The sequence below is a fragment of the Taeniopygia guttata genome, chromosome 6, assembly GCF_048771995.1.
Source record: "Taeniopygia guttata chromosome 6, bTaeGut7.mat, whole genome shotgun sequence".
Taxonomy (NCBI): Eukaryota; Metazoa; Chordata; class Aves; order Passeriformes; family Estrildidae; genus Taeniopygia; species Taeniopygia guttata.
The window spans coordinates 13,019,386-13,034,347 of NC_133031.1; the positions used below are offsets into that span (position 1 = coordinate 13,019,386).

The 14,962-nt window shown below is 42.6% G+C and overlaps 2 protein-coding genes across 5 annotated transcripts in view; one reads left to right on the forward strand and one right to left on the reverse strand.

The window, feature by feature from the left end:
- Positions 1–814: 814 nt before the first annotated feature.
- Positions 815–7,528, forward strand: TMEM254 (transmembrane protein 254). Its single transcript, XM_004174805.6, has 4 exons — positions 815–1,017; positions 2,522–2,625; positions 3,812–3,871; positions 5,999–7,528. The coding sequence occupies exons 1-4, from the start codon at positions 916–918 to the stop codon at positions 6,117–6,119; spliced, it is 387 nt and encodes a 128-aa protein (XP_004174853.3). The 5' UTR covers positions 815–915; the 3' UTR covers positions 6,120–7,528.
- Positions 7,529–11,749: 4,221 nt separating this feature from the next.
- LOC100227087 (L-threonine ammonia-lyase-like) overlaps positions 11,750–14,962 on the reverse strand; it is a 33,068-nt gene continuing 29,855 nt past the window's right edge. For all 4 annotated transcript variants that reach the window (XM_012574444.5, XM_030275894.4, XM_030275897.4 and 1 more), the window contains one exon: positions 11,750–14,648. In XM_012574444.5, the coding sequence (XP_012429898.5) occupies positions 14,550–14,648 (99 nt within the window). In that variant the 3' untranslated portion in view covers positions 11,750–14,549. The remainder of the gene's footprint in view (positions 14,649–14,962) is intronic.

Sequence of the window (14,962 nt, forward strand, 5' to 3'; positions counted from 1 at the left end):
GCAAGCAGTCAAGATGAAAAGCTCAATCCAACTTCTGTGCTGTTCCGCGCTGCGGTCGGTGCAGGATCGCAGAATCCATTAGGTTGGAAAAGCAATCTGTTACCGAACACCACCTTGTCAGCCCAGGTGGCACTGAGTGCCACGTTCAGTCTTTTCTTAAACAGCTCCAGGGACGGTGACACCACCACTTCCCTGGGCAGCCCATTTCGGTGTCTTATCACCCCAAAGTTCGCCTAGTGTGTTCTGGACTAGGTCCTCTTGTCCTGCCACTGGCTACCTGGGACAAGGGACCAATTCCCACCTGGCTACACCCTCCTTTCAGGCAGTTGTACAGAGTGATAAGGTTTCCCCTGAGCATCCTTTTCCCCAGGCTAAACAGCCCCAGCTCCCTCAGCTGCTCCTCGCAGTGCTTGTGTTCTAGACCCTTCATCATCTTCCTGCCCTGCTCTGGACACATTCCAGCTCAAAATCCTTCCCAAACTGGGGGCCCTGAACTGGACACAGCACTCGAGGCGTGGCCTCACCAGTACCAAGTACAGGGGGATGATCCTTGCCTGGTCCTGCTGGCCACACTACTGCTGGTGCAGGCCAGGACGCCATTGGCCCTCCCGGCCAAGTGGGCACCCTGCTGGCTCAGTTCAGCCAGTGTCGACCAGCATCCCCGCTCTGTCTCCACTTCCCCGCCACTCTGCCCCCAGCCCCGGGCTTGAGGAGGCCAAGTGCCGGGGCCGACACTCGGTACCAGCGGGGCTCCGGCAGGCGGTGCCGGGCCGCTCCCCGCCCCGGGCCCGAGGGCAGTGCCCGCCCAGCGCTGGGCGAGGCCGCCCTCGGCCCGCCCCCCTCAGCGCGGCCTTAGCGGCGGCGGCGCGGGCTCCAGGCACAGCGCGGCCCCGGCTCACAGCGCGGCCCGGCGGAATGGCGGCGGCGGCGGAACGCGGCCGCGATGGCAGCTGCCACTTCCAGCGCTCCCGGCTCATCTGGATGGTCGCCATCATCTGCGGCATGATCCTCCTCGGTGTAAGGAGCGGCGCGGGGAGGGAGGGAGGGAGGGAGATCGTTCGGAAACCGCGGGGTGCGAGGAACAGGTTCCCTGCACCGTCCCCCTGTCCGCGGAAATGCCGCTCCCTGAAATAAACGGGGAGAAAAAGGGAACGAGAGGCGCTGCTTTGGCCAGGCAGGGGGGAGGCTGGGCAGAGCCGTGCAGGAAGGCAGAGACAGGGGGAGCCCCGTGGCTCTGCGAAGGGGAGCGAGGCCGTGGCGCTGGAGGCGCGTCCCGGCCCGCTCGGAGCATCCCGGGGCGCGGCGCGGAGCGAGGGCCTGAGGGGCAGTGCCTGGGAAAGGCTGCAGCGCTCCGGAGCTGGGAGCTGGGAGCTGAGGCACCGAGCGTCAGCACAGCTCGCTCCGGGACAGCTGACAGTGGGGCATGTCAGTCCATAAGGTGCATTTACAGGTCAGGGCTTTAGGCACAGGCTGTACAAACTGGTTGTGTTGGAAAACATGCAAGTTCAGTCACCAGGTCCTCATTTCAAAAAAGAGACTTCAGCTAAGTTAGGTTGGATTACCGGAGCAGGGATATTAAGGGCTTTTTGATGTATCTGACGAGGTTATGAAAGTCTAAACTTCAGGACCACCACTGTAAAAATGATGCTCAAAGCACATCAAGCCACTCATAAAACAGTTTTTGGGCTGTTTCAGGAAACAGAATGAGTTTTAAGCAGATTCCCTGTTTAAACTCATCACCTCGCCACATCTTTGGCATAGCTAAATTTACACATAGTGAGAATCTGCAGTGTTGATAGCAGAAGCAAGATAAGGCGGGGTGAACTTTGGCCTAGCGCTTACCTTATGTCCCCGGTGGACTGTGAAGTGCACAGCTCATCACTCACTGCCTGCTTCTCCTCCCGGCTTGTGAAAGTCAGGGTGCACAGTGCTGAACACTGCGGGCAGCTCTGTGACAGGAAAGAAACCCAGAAAGAAATTCTGTACTTCTACCTCTGGTCTTGGGATGCGTGCTCAGTTTTCTTTTGTGCCCTGTTAAAAATAAACACAATTCTGACATTTTCTTTTTTATGGGACAAAAGAAGAAAGACCAATTCCCTAGTTTTAGATAGTTATTCCTTCTAAAAGTGTATTCTTTGTTGGCCTCCTCAGGTCACTTGCCCGAGATTAACTTCTTCAGGACAAAGATAATGTAGGTTTTGTAGCTTCCATGTCTAATAGGTAATGAGCTTACAACTTAAATACTACTTAATGTACAGATGCAGTCTTGGTACCCAGACAGCAACCTTAAACTTATCCCCTTTGCATCTGGTATGTCAAGGAATAGAAATTTCCTAGTTGGAGTCTTTCAAAGGCTAATGGAAGAATATAGTCCTTGGACAAGGTTGATGGAATGAAAGAATTTAAGTATTATGAACAAATGAGCTCTGAACTCATGGGGCTCAAAAATAAATCTATTTTAAAGGTTAAATTGATAGTACTTCTACCTTGAAGTAAGATAACTAATTTTTTTTTTTTTTAGTGGGTAACACTTTGGCCTTCAACTATACCTTATAGTTACTTGGGATTATTTGGTACCTTCCTTAATTATTTAGTGGAACACCACCACAAATGGGTATGCTACGGGTAAGTTATATTTGACTGTGTAATTATTTTGCCTGTCTCTGACTCTTGTGCTTAGTCTGTGTTAACTAGCTTTCCTGTAACCCAGTTGTTAATTAGATTTAAAGAGCTCTCTTTTCAAGCTCATTATAATTAAGGATGTGGGGTAATAAGTATGTAGAGGACTAGGCAGGTTAAGATTAGTTTGATAGTTTAAAAATTCAACTTCGAATTTGGCATCACTGATGGTTTAACAAGAAAGGAAAAATGTTAAGATACTAGTTTTGATGACAGTTATTAGTCCAAAGTTATACTTGTACCATCTACTGCAAGTCTTCTTTCTCTCTAGTTGTTACTTGAGCAGTCCAGTTCTTTGCTTAGGAATATTTTTTAATCCAGCTTTAGTTATAGAACATTTTCTACCCTGGTATTCACTTCTCCTGATCTAAATGAGAAATAACCTGCTGAACAAACTGCATAGTGCTAAGTTTTGCTGGGTTACAAAACTTAGTCTTTGCTACTTTAATTAACAAAAGAGCCAGAAAATGTTTCCTTGAGCTCTCTGACTTCCTGTAAAGACAGAAATCAGTAGGACTTTCTTGTCTATTTTACCACGCCTCATGTAGAATCTTCATATCTTCTCAGAGCATCTTTTGCTTTGGCAAGGTATTGAATTGATCCTAACAGAATATCCTTTTTTTCCTACAAAAGCTTCTGTATAAAAATTTGTAGGCCAAATGTGGCTTATCAAGTCACATTATATATTCTGAAACTATACACACAGTTGTTTTTGTAGAACTAAATCTGTAAAAACTTAAGTACCTCCTTAGGACCACTAAAAATACTTGTGTAAGTAAAAGGATAGATTTTGCATGCTTAACAAGGATTAACTTGTACTGCTTTCACTAAGCATTCGGCTTTTTGGCTTAATCTAAGTGCTGAAAATTTTGGAAGCCTAGTGGATGCTTCAAATAGAAGTCAAGGCTTGTTGCACAAGTTACAGTTGCTCTGATTTTCTCAGTGGCCTTCAGTTTCTTTTAAGTGTACACTTGTGGGGTTTTTTCAAGATGAAAAACACCACTTCCTTTCTAGGTTAAAATAAGTTGTCGCTTCAGTGCTTTCAGATTTATATTCTCTGCATAATGCATCTTGGATACAACAGTCTTCTCCCTAATTTTCAGCAAAATAAACCATGTTTTCTTTCCACCAGGTTCTGGGTATCCTGGTTGATTCACATAGTGGAAGCCCTCTACGGTATTAAGTTATGCCAGTAAGTTGTTCCCTCCTCTCACTCCATCAGAGGTTCTCTGCAAAGGATTTAAGAATCAAGTGATATAAGCTACAGACTGATTGTGGTGGCTCAGCAGCAGTGAATTCAGAGGATGCTGGTAAAATTCTTGCTGCAGTGATAGTTTGCTGTCCTGCACAGTTGGTTGCTGCCAGTTCTCTTGTGCAGGGCAGCAAAACCAAGGGCTGGCAACTTGCACAAGTGGCAGCAGTAAGGTTTGCCAGAGCTTGTCTGGCAGCCTCTGAACTCCCTGTTCACTGGGTAACACTGCTGCTCAGGAGGCAGAGGGAATAATAGAGTAGAAATAGTCTGATAACTTCAGGTGTTACAATTTTATCAGATCTTACCTCATCAGGATCGCGATGAATTGCACACAAACAATTGCACTTGTATTGTGAGAATGCAATTGGGCACTTTCATCTGGGGACTCTCAGATCTGCTTCATCTGCAGGTCCATGGGATAAAATACCTGAACTTGTCGAACCATGCAAGCAAGGCCATCTAAGTCTGAGGTTAGGGTAACAACTTGCCTGGAAAGGAGTGCTGTCCAAGCACATCATCCTTCTGTTCATATGACTTGTAGTTGCAGTAATTCAGAAGAATGTAGATACTCCTTAGGTTCTCATTCACTGCAGTCAGGCCAGTCTGGCCACAGTCAGGCCAGTCTTTGCCATGGTGGGTTTCCACTTCATTTGGGTCATTCACTGCTGTCCGGCCCAGGCTTCTCAGGTGACAGCTCTTGGAAGCAACAGGATTTTGTTTCATGGAACACTGCATGAGTTTTTTGGTTTTTTTTTTAAGATAGTAGAATATGGATGAGTAATTTCTGCCTTCAGAATGAGAGTAAATATTTAGTGTTTATCAGACTCTCATTTTAAGTCTGAGTGTGCAAATATATGGATATCTGGGCCTAAGGTGATTCTTTCAAGTATGAGGAAACTTGACTACCAGTGAACATACCAAATAAGTGTATTGTAATTAATTCTACTAGTGAAGTTTTAGAGAGGTTTTTTTTTTTAAACCCACAAAAAAAAAAAAAAAAAAAAAAAAAAAAAAAAAAGCAGAGATGGCCTGCCCATCAGCCTATCACCATCTCATCAGGAGTGCTGCTTTAGATTACCTAACAGTTGTACTTCTGTGAGCACCAAACACCATTTATTTTTACTTATGTAAAAGTTACGTCTACTTGGAAACATCACAAAGGAGGCACAAGGAAAAACTGTGAGGACTCATACAAATTTGTTAATCAGCAGTAGTATTGTCATTGGCTCTCGGCCTGTATTGCTGCACATGATTTATTCATTAAGCTTGCTTTGTAGCAACAGGTAAATTTCTAAAACCCTTGTTCTCCAGGTTCTGCACTAATTTGAAAACACTGCAGCTGGGATTATAAACAAAAAAGGTACAGCTGTGCCTGATGGAATTGTTACTGGAAATGTGAAACCCCTTGGGGTTTTGTGTTTAAACTTGTTCCTTTCAGGAGAAGTACTTCTCAAGAATAATGGAGGAGAAAATGACATTTTCTGTAACATACAGGAAAAGTCATATCTTACATTGAAACTAACTAACATAGGAAGGTCTCTTTTTCATAAATTAGGTGAAGTGCCTTCAGCCCTTTACCTGTCTAGCCACAAATTCAGGTACCAGTGTTTCCTCATCCTTCATACCACAGTCATTGTCAAGTCTCTGCCTTGCCAGCATTGTCTCCCTTGACTAATACAGTCAGCAAGAAATTATATTCAGATCTGTGTATTAAGATCAGTATCAAGTTACTCCAGTTTCTTGTCTTTGCACACAAATTTCTAGGCTAAGTAATTTAAAGTAGGACAGATGGAGATTGCAGTTTATATATTGTTGAGGAATTTGTATACATAGAATGTCTGAAAGAACTTTTGTTCAATAAATAGCTTAAAATCCTAAGACCACAAGAACTGGTATGTTTAGTTAGCACAAGAAATGTCTCAGTAGATGGAAACTAATGTGCTGAACTGAAATGTTCTAATCAGTCTGAATCTCAAGGATTGTTAGAGATAGCTAACCTTACTTTCTAGGTACCAGTACAGCCTGCAGGAACATAAGTTTTTTGACACTTCTGTGTTTTTGTTACAGAGCTAAAGGAATCACTGACCCGTCTGTTCAGTTCCAGTGGTTTGTTCAGACCCTTTTATTTGGATATGCTTCCTTTGGACTCCTGGTGTCTTACAAGCCTGCAGACAAGAAGCAGTACTAGAAGACTATGAAAGAGGTCACTTCTCACATACTTAATCTCATTTTTCTGAAAAGACCCCCACATAAACGTCTAGGTGCTGTAATTATCTAAATTACATTCCTTCTGCGTGATGCAGTGCCCTTCTACCCAAGCAGCTCTCCTCTTACTAAGCAACACAATTAAAATTCACAGGGCCCTGTGGATAGTTCAGTAGAAAATCAGATCTTCAGTCTTGACACTGCCAAATTTATTTGTTATGCAAGAAGCCAAAAGTTGCTCCTCTGCAGATTTTGACATGTATACTCTGTCACTGACAGCTGGTAGCAGTGGTTGATAAATTCCTTTTTCATGAGGAGAATTGTTCTTCAGCAGGGAGGGTTATTGACAGCCACAAGGCAGCTTGCACCCCTTTTGTAATAGGATTTAAATTTACCTGTCTTTTCTCTACGAGACTGACATTGTTGTTAAAGCCTGCTCTTTGCACTTTGTTTTGTCTGCTTATTTTGTTCCACAGAGGACAGACCACTGTACTGCTGCAGGCACATTGAAAAGACCAGGTCTCAGCTCAGGCTGAGGTACAGTGAGCTTGGATACATAAAGCACTTTAACTTGGTTTAATACAAGTGCCTTAAAATTCATGCAGCATGACCTCATCTTTTTAATGAAGGTTTTAAGTTATCAGTTATTATAGTATAAAGTAGCTTTGAGGGTAGCTTTTTTGAGGAGTGATTTATTATCCAAAGAAAAAAAATATCATTCAAAAATCTAGCTGAGAAATTGATATTTGGGAATGAAATTAGATGTAGTGAATAAACATATACCACTGGTTCCCAGAATCTGCTCTTCTGAAACCTTAGGTTGAGAGACCATCATAAGCACACCCCAAGAGTATTTCCTGTATGTGTAGTGAGTCTTCCATCAGATTGTCTTTTACTTTTGAACAAGAATTTAGCCTATGTAGTTTTAGCACTTTTAAAATGAATAACTATTTAAAGTACTAACTCTGGTGTGGGGAGAAGTTTTACCATGCCACTTGCCCTGCTATTGTTCTGGAAGAAAGGATAAGAAAAGGTTGTTCTTTCTCTAACCTCTAAGAGCTCCACAAGGTAACTGAGCCTCATGCAGTACCTACAGGCTGTAACACTTTGATGTGGGAAGCCTTATACAAGCGCAGATGCATCGAGTTTTTGCTTTCAGTGGGTACTAAAAACATGGAGAACTGAAGGGTTTGAAATGGTGGTTTGTTTGTCGTTTGGGTGGTGTTGTTGTTTAATGGCAAACTGTTTAACTTAAACATTTTGTAGATAAGTAGAAACTCATTTAGTGGCTAGAAATCCAACGGGAATGTCAAGAGCCTGAGCTATGTTTTACTGTGTAACCTTTTGTCTTAGTCTGTGACCCTGGAATAAAAATTTTTAAAAGGTTAAGAAGTTGTTTTTAATACATCCTAGAAATAAAATGCCCATACAAAGTACATAGACACCTTCTTGACACCAATATCCATGTTCACACTTAGAACATGCAAGATCAGCTTTCCAAAGTAAGTCCCATCACTGATACCATGCTGCCTTCTCCTCCCATGGCCAGGCTGCACTCCAAACACTGGTCAGGCTCACTCTCAGCCCTTTCCACTGGGCCCTGGGGTCGCTGCAGGTAAATCACAGCTCTGAGAAGTTAACCACATCCTGTTAGACTCCCCCTAATTAGACAGGCTTCCTTCTAGACAGGCAGTGGCAAAGCTTCCTCAGTGCAGCCCAGGGAAGCTGCAGTAGAAAAAATATGTACTGCCTTAATTTAAAAAAAAAGACCAAGTTAGAACAAGTTTTAGCCAGGCACTGGCATCATCCCCATTTTTTGAAGCCTCTGTGGGATTTTTGTATAGCATGACAGATTTCAGCAGCTTTCCCCATGGAGGTTGCTGGGCATTGCTTATCAAAAATTCTAGAAATGCAACTCCCAGCTATTCATCCACCTTCAGACACTTTCTCTCCCCAACCTTTGCTTCCCAGCAGTTCAGTTTTAACACTTGTTTAAAAAAAACCACAAAACACCCACAAAAATAAAAACCCAAACAGAAATTAAGCAGTGTTTGCTGTCAGTCTCTGTCCCAGAGCTATAAACAGCACCAGTGCCTGCTTATTGAAATTCTGGAGGCTTCACAATGTGATCCCAGCTGCAAACCTGAGGAGCATGGGATAGGTAATGCTGACTGGCCTTGAGGAGAAGGAACAAACCCACAGCATGACAAGACTGAAGATAATATTGAGATACCATTTCTAAGTGTTTATAGTGCCCTTGACAGCACAGTAAGATAAACATACCCTTAATATATTACAAAATTATTTTTAAAAGCTAGCAGGAGCACGAATCCAGCTTGGCACCTCACCTCAACAAAGACACATTCTTGGCTTCGACAGGCTCTCTGGAAATGCTGTTGGTTATGCCAGGCGTAAGCATTTCTCCAGGCTAGTGCAATAGCAACAATAAAGGATTACTCTTAATCACTTGGAGCAACCCCTGCCACTGCAATCAAAATGTCCTTTCCACAACAGAAGGGCAGAGCAGCAGAAATGCACCCTGTGTTACCAAAGGCTGGGCTGGGTGTCAATCCACCCCCATCAGCACCCAACCCACCCGGCTGGCCAAAGGAAAATACTTGCAAATTAAGTAATTCACTGTGACAAAATGTTTCAAAATCTCACTTCCCATTGAAAGGAAACCCCAGTGAAACACAAAAGAGCTTTTACTAAGCTTCTTCTAAATTAGAAGGTAAATCACCAAGAAAGCTAAGATGACATTAATAAAGGTTTTTCAGGGTGGATATTTCTGCCAACTTGACTGGTGACAGCACTGAAAAATTAATACTGTTTAGATGTCTATTTCAAATCGGAAAGAAGAAAAAAAACAACACTTGCTATGAAAGCTAAGTACAGGACTGGTTATGCCTTATATTAACAATGTAGTAGATGCCAAGTAAATCTACAAAAGTAGATACCAAGAAAATTTAAAATGTAACCATAACTGTTTTTTTCTAGACACATTAAAAAACACCCTCATTCATTATTTATTTGGCCTGCATTGGTTATCAGACAAAATAATTTCATACAAGTCAGAACCACCTCACTTAAATGCTCACTTCTATGCTGTGATTGCTTTCTTCTGCTTTGTTGCAGAAGAAAACAAAGAAACCACCCAGATGCATTTTCACCCTTAAATCATAATATATGGAAATGAGTGTAATTTACTCCTTAAAGTCAGGTTATCCAGATCAGCACATTTGGCAAATCACTGCTCAAATCAAGCTCTGTTGAGGAGTTCTGGATGTGTAGATGAGGACATGCAGCATTACCTCAGAAACATTGCAGAGCCTGAACAGAAGCACTGAGAGGTCTCCCACCCATTTTCAAGAACTACTTCTAAAGCCTTCAGGGCTGTAGCCCATTTTTGTGACAGAATGATGAAAAAACTTTTCTCAGAATCTCAGTATATTGTCTTACTTTGCCTCTTTTTCATGCTGACCTAGATTTTTCTAAACACAACAGGAGCTGACTGAGGCAGACTTTGGAAATACCCAAGTGCTGGTTAATGAAGGACATTTAATTTGCTTTAGGGCAGGGCAGCTGGTCTCCTGCAGAGCCCTGGTGATGCTCAGGGAATGGCCTCCTTGGTCACTGCCACGGAGTCCGCAGTGAATTTGCCACTATAGGCAAGTCCCACAGTCTGATGTTTGTGGGCATTCTGGTACAGTCTCTTTATGCAAGAGCTCATGAACAGCTCAAGAAATTACCATAGCTTGTTGAAAGCAAAAGAAACAAAATTCCTCCAGATTTCCTTTACTCTCGCTTCTCAGAAAAGCAGTAATAATGTGACACACAGCCCCTGCAACTCCAAACATACCAATAGCACATGCATGAGGGGAAGGAGGGGAGAGGAGGAAAGAGAGGTTTAAGGAACATTATTGTATAATTTATCAGCATTCTTTGAGACCTTTCACAAAGGAAAATCACTCAGGTGCCCCTTGTGGGAATACCAGAATTGTGACCAGTTTACTAAGTTTAGCAATTACACAATTTAGATGTCCTTCTAAAGACACTCTAGTCCTCTTATCAAAAGGAAAACCATGTCCTTCTCCAAAATTTCAAAAGTGTGAAGGATAGGAATTTTCATAGTTGCAATCTGCCCCTAAAACCCTCCACACCAGGCAAGTAAACCAGAAGGAAATCAGAGTGCCTGCATTTAGAGGAGCTTTCAGATATGAACAGCACAGGACAAACCTCTCGTATCCTTTGTGTGGATTCACTCAGATGTGACTGATCTGGCTCTGTCCTTAAGGACTCTTGGTTTCTTTAGACTGACAGGCTGTATGGGCTTAGCTGTATGAGATGTTGATCATTATTGACATACTTCACAACATTCATATTTGATTAGAATATTTTCCAAATACTGCCACCAGCTTTTGCTGCAGCTTTAAAAAACAAATAAGTGCTTTTGAACAACAGGAAATTCATCAGCTCAGGAGGACAAAGTGCTGAAGGATTCCTCCTCCTCTGAGATGTAGCAAAAGCTTGGGAGCACATAAAATCAAAGATTTGTAATAGAAGAAAAGTCTAAAAACTTCAACATCCTATACATGGCAGAATGCTTACAGTTAAACAAACTGCAGAGGAAGTGACAGGAGAACCAAAGCCATCCAATAAATGACTGGCAGGAATTACAGCCCAACCCCATGGTGTTGCAGCTTACTTTTCCATTCAGTAAACAACACGCCTATGTTTGGGTCTACCAAAAGCTTAACAATAACATGTCAAATGCACTTACTGTGCTGTAGGATGGGGAGTTTGTGAATCTTCCAAAAGCTGTAGGCCAGAAGGCAAGGTGCTGCCTGTGAGGACATGCCACCTGCATGGGAAGATAAACTGCTCCTGATGATGCAAAAATAAGTACTGGCAGAGATTTAGATGTTAATCCCCAGCTAACAGGACCTGGCTGAAAAAATTAAGGAATTAGTGTGGGAAGAGATTTTGTTTCAATTTAAGATGCATCTTGTTTGCAACAGTGCTGAGAAGAAGTTGTGCTGTGCCCCTGACAAGAAATGTGTGCCTAGGACAGCTCCCAGAGTGGCTTAGCTCCAGTGGAGCTACCTGGGTCAAGGCATCTTGGAGACAGGACTGTGCATTTTAGCCAGTGGCACCCTGGAAGTGAAGGACTGGTTCCCCAAAGTTGGTGCTGATGGCAGTGAGAATCCCAGAGAGCTGACTCAGCTGGTCTCATGGACATCATTGACCCACCTGAGCCCAGCCCAGGACGTGCTGCACCCACACCCTGCCCAGGAGCACAGCCAGGCCAGGGCAAGCAGCAGCACCTCCATCTGTGCCACTGAGCAGAGTCCAGAGTCCCTGCTGGGCTCAGCAGAGTCCCTGCTGGCTCCCACCATGCTGGGGAGTGGCCAGGAGCCTCCCCTGCCACCACCCAGAGCAGAGCATCCTGCCCAGCTGCACTCTCCTCCCTGGCAGCTCAGAGCTCCCCCCTCGCATGACTGATGTGGATTTTGAGTCAATGTCAATGACAGATAAAAGACAAATATTAACTCTGATTTTTTAAAGTGAGGCTGCTATCACCATCACATGAAAGAATGACAAATCTTTCATTGCTGAGGTGGTGTAGCAGAATTTTAATTGTTTTTCAAATAAATACAATGCTTATATTTTGCTGATTTAACCAGTAGTGAAATTTTTACATAATCATTATTTTTCAAGGTACACAAGAATACTCTATATAAAAATACTTCTTTAAATAAGACATTCAAAACCCCATTATTAGATCTTTGAAATGTCATAGATCTTATTATATTTCATAATTTAAAAAGGAAAAGGTTAGCAGCACAGGTATTTAATTATTCTTTCCAAGCATACATTCATTTAAATGTCTCATTTTAGGTTTTTTTTCCCCTTGGAAGATCTTCATTTTGTCTTTTAAGCCAATGAGACTTCAATAAAGGCAATATAGAATGTAAAACACCTCTGGTATTATTATATTCACATATAAAATGTTTAGTACTGGAGAGTAATTTACACTTTAAACTATGTTTATACTTAAAACAATAAAAATAAAACCAAACTGCAAATATAATGTTTGACATTTTTAGCACCTTTTGGACATCACCTTCCTTCCACCACCCTAAACACATTTCCAAAATCATATAATGATCTCAAGTGCATTGATTTTTGGTTGCTCTGTCTGTTACATCTTCTTGCCCCAGGTTTGTGAAAACTTGCTAAATGCAATTCCCACTGATTAGGAAAGAAGTTGTTAATGCTCTGAGCTTCTACAACAATTAAGTCCAGGATAATACAAAATTTTAGACCAAACACCCAAACAGCAGAACCTGTTGGCCACTACTGAGAACTTTGGTTATAAAGCTCCATTTTCTTCTCATGTAGGTACCTGAGCCATTCTTAACGTTTCCTGAGACTTTTGCCAAAAAACATGAGAGGGTAGTTAGACCCTTATCAATAGTGGGTTTTCATCCCCCAAATCTGCTCTCTGACAATGTGGTTCATTTCTCATTCCAATGGAAGTAGCAGTATGTAATATGCACTGTGCCATCTATTTCCATACAGATTTCTTAAACTCTTCTGATAGTGGAGAAAGGAGCTGTGTCTGACAAGACAGAGCTGTGATTTGCAGAACCAAGGCCTCTACCCATCATTCTGGATGGTAAGAAGGGAACAAAACTAACCATTGGGGGCATCAAGAATTTTTAGTTCCATGTGCAAACCAGTATGGTCCTTTCAAAACAGACTAAATCTGTAAACTTCTATTTTTTGCCCACCATATCAGACTCTGTACTCCTGCTCCTTTGTGAACCACAAGAAGGAACAGATTATTTCTCAGAAAAATACTACTGCAGAGACAGCCACAATGCTGCCCTTCTCATCCCATCTTGCTTGTATAAGCTATGGAGAGAGATGGATCATGGAACCACAGAATGGTTTGGGTTGGAAGGGACCTCAAAGACCATTTAGTCCCAAACTCCCTGTCGTGGAGTTCTGTTCACTAGACCACATTGCTCAAAGCCCCAACCAATGTGGCCTTGATTCCTTCCAGGGATGGGGCATCCATAACTTTTCTGGGCAACCAGAGCCTCACTGCCCTCACAATAAAGCATTTCTTCCCAATATTTAATATAAATCTATCCTCTTTCACTTTAAAGCCACTGCCCCTTGTCCCATGCAGCTTTCCTGTAGGCCCCCCTAGGTACTGGAAGGTGCTGCAAGCTCTGGCAGAGCTGAAGTTAAATGCTGCCCCAATGAAAAGGCACAGCTGTGTTGTGTGCACATTCAGAAGAGGGCCTGGACTTCTCTTACATCTCTTGCCATCCCACTCTGTTTTATTATTAGTTGGTCTCTTCCTGTAGTGATAAAAATGGTATTTAGGTCAATGTGTTCTTTGTTAATTGCATTAGCCATGTGCCTGAGACTTAGGCTTCCTCTCCTCCCAGCACTGCCTCTGGCTATTAACATGTGGTCTTTAAATACATGTCACTGTTAACAGTGTACTCAATCTGTCGGGTGAGGTGGATAGAGCCTGTTTTAGACAGACTAAGATAATCAGTGGAATGTTATTTACAAAATTCACATGGGTAGTGAGACCCCTTTTTATATAGAAACACAAGGCAGTTGTTACTTTTTATACTGAGTCTCCAAAAGGAGAGGGAAGAAATATATTTGTGTTCCATTTGTATGCTCTAATCATACTCAATACTTTTTTTAAAATTTCTGCAGAATATTTTAGAATTTTATTTTGCAAATAGGATCATTTTCCACTGGGAAAAAATTATTATTATATTGGCTGTTATCTTCCAAGGGTTTTTCTGTGCGTGTTTAAATCATCTTCTATAAGCATAATTTTTCCTCATGTGGTACCAAAGATCAGAACATATTCATTTTCAACCCCACACACATGTATACACTTCCTGAAGCAGATTTAGCAAACAGAAAACTGCTGCTTCTGGCTTGGAAACAGAATATTTCTGTACTTGCAGTGTAGCTAAGTCTAGCAGAAGGAGCTGCATTACTTCAACAATGGACATCAAAATCAAAAGACCTTTGAGAGGTCTATATTCAGATGTAAAGAGAAATGGTTTCTCCCTGTTTATGGAATATCATTGGATTCTACAAGCTAGCTAAAATCCAGGCAGCCAGCTGATAATGAATTGAGGAATTCCAACACCAGCAGAGACTAAGAGCTTCCCTTAGCTAAACTAAAGTTTTGGTTTTACCTTTTTTTCCCCAAAGACATTTACTACATATTGAGCAGGAAAAAAATATCCTGAAACTATTTGCTAACTGTTCAGCTTTGAAAGATCATATTTGTTGCAAAAGCCTCAAGGCTGGGGCTCTGCAGAATCCTTGTCAGAGGCCCTCGTGCCCCCAGCCCGCGCTGTGCCCGTCACCGCTCGGTCCAGGCAGTTGTGGGGTAGCGTTCCAAGAGTGCATTCCTCAGCTGGGCCGTGTGGATCTTGTCTCTGGTCTCCACAGTGCAGATCACCTGGAAAAAGAATTAGGACCATTCCTGATGGCATGGCAGCAATCTCAGACAGAGCCATTTCCAACTTAAATCTAAAATATACCCATAAAAACAATCAGTTCAAAATCAAAACTCTAACCTTCACATCCGCTGCCTGTGCAGGTAAGAGAACTGACATCACAGACATCTGGGGCTCTTCCAGCCCATCTGCAGGACTATAAAATCTTCCAAAACCCTACTTTATTGCCCTCAAAGTCTAAAGAAGACAGGCTGATCCTCTGCTGGCTCTTGGGCAAGGGACCTCTCTGCTCTTGGCCTCTCTGAAGACATCTATT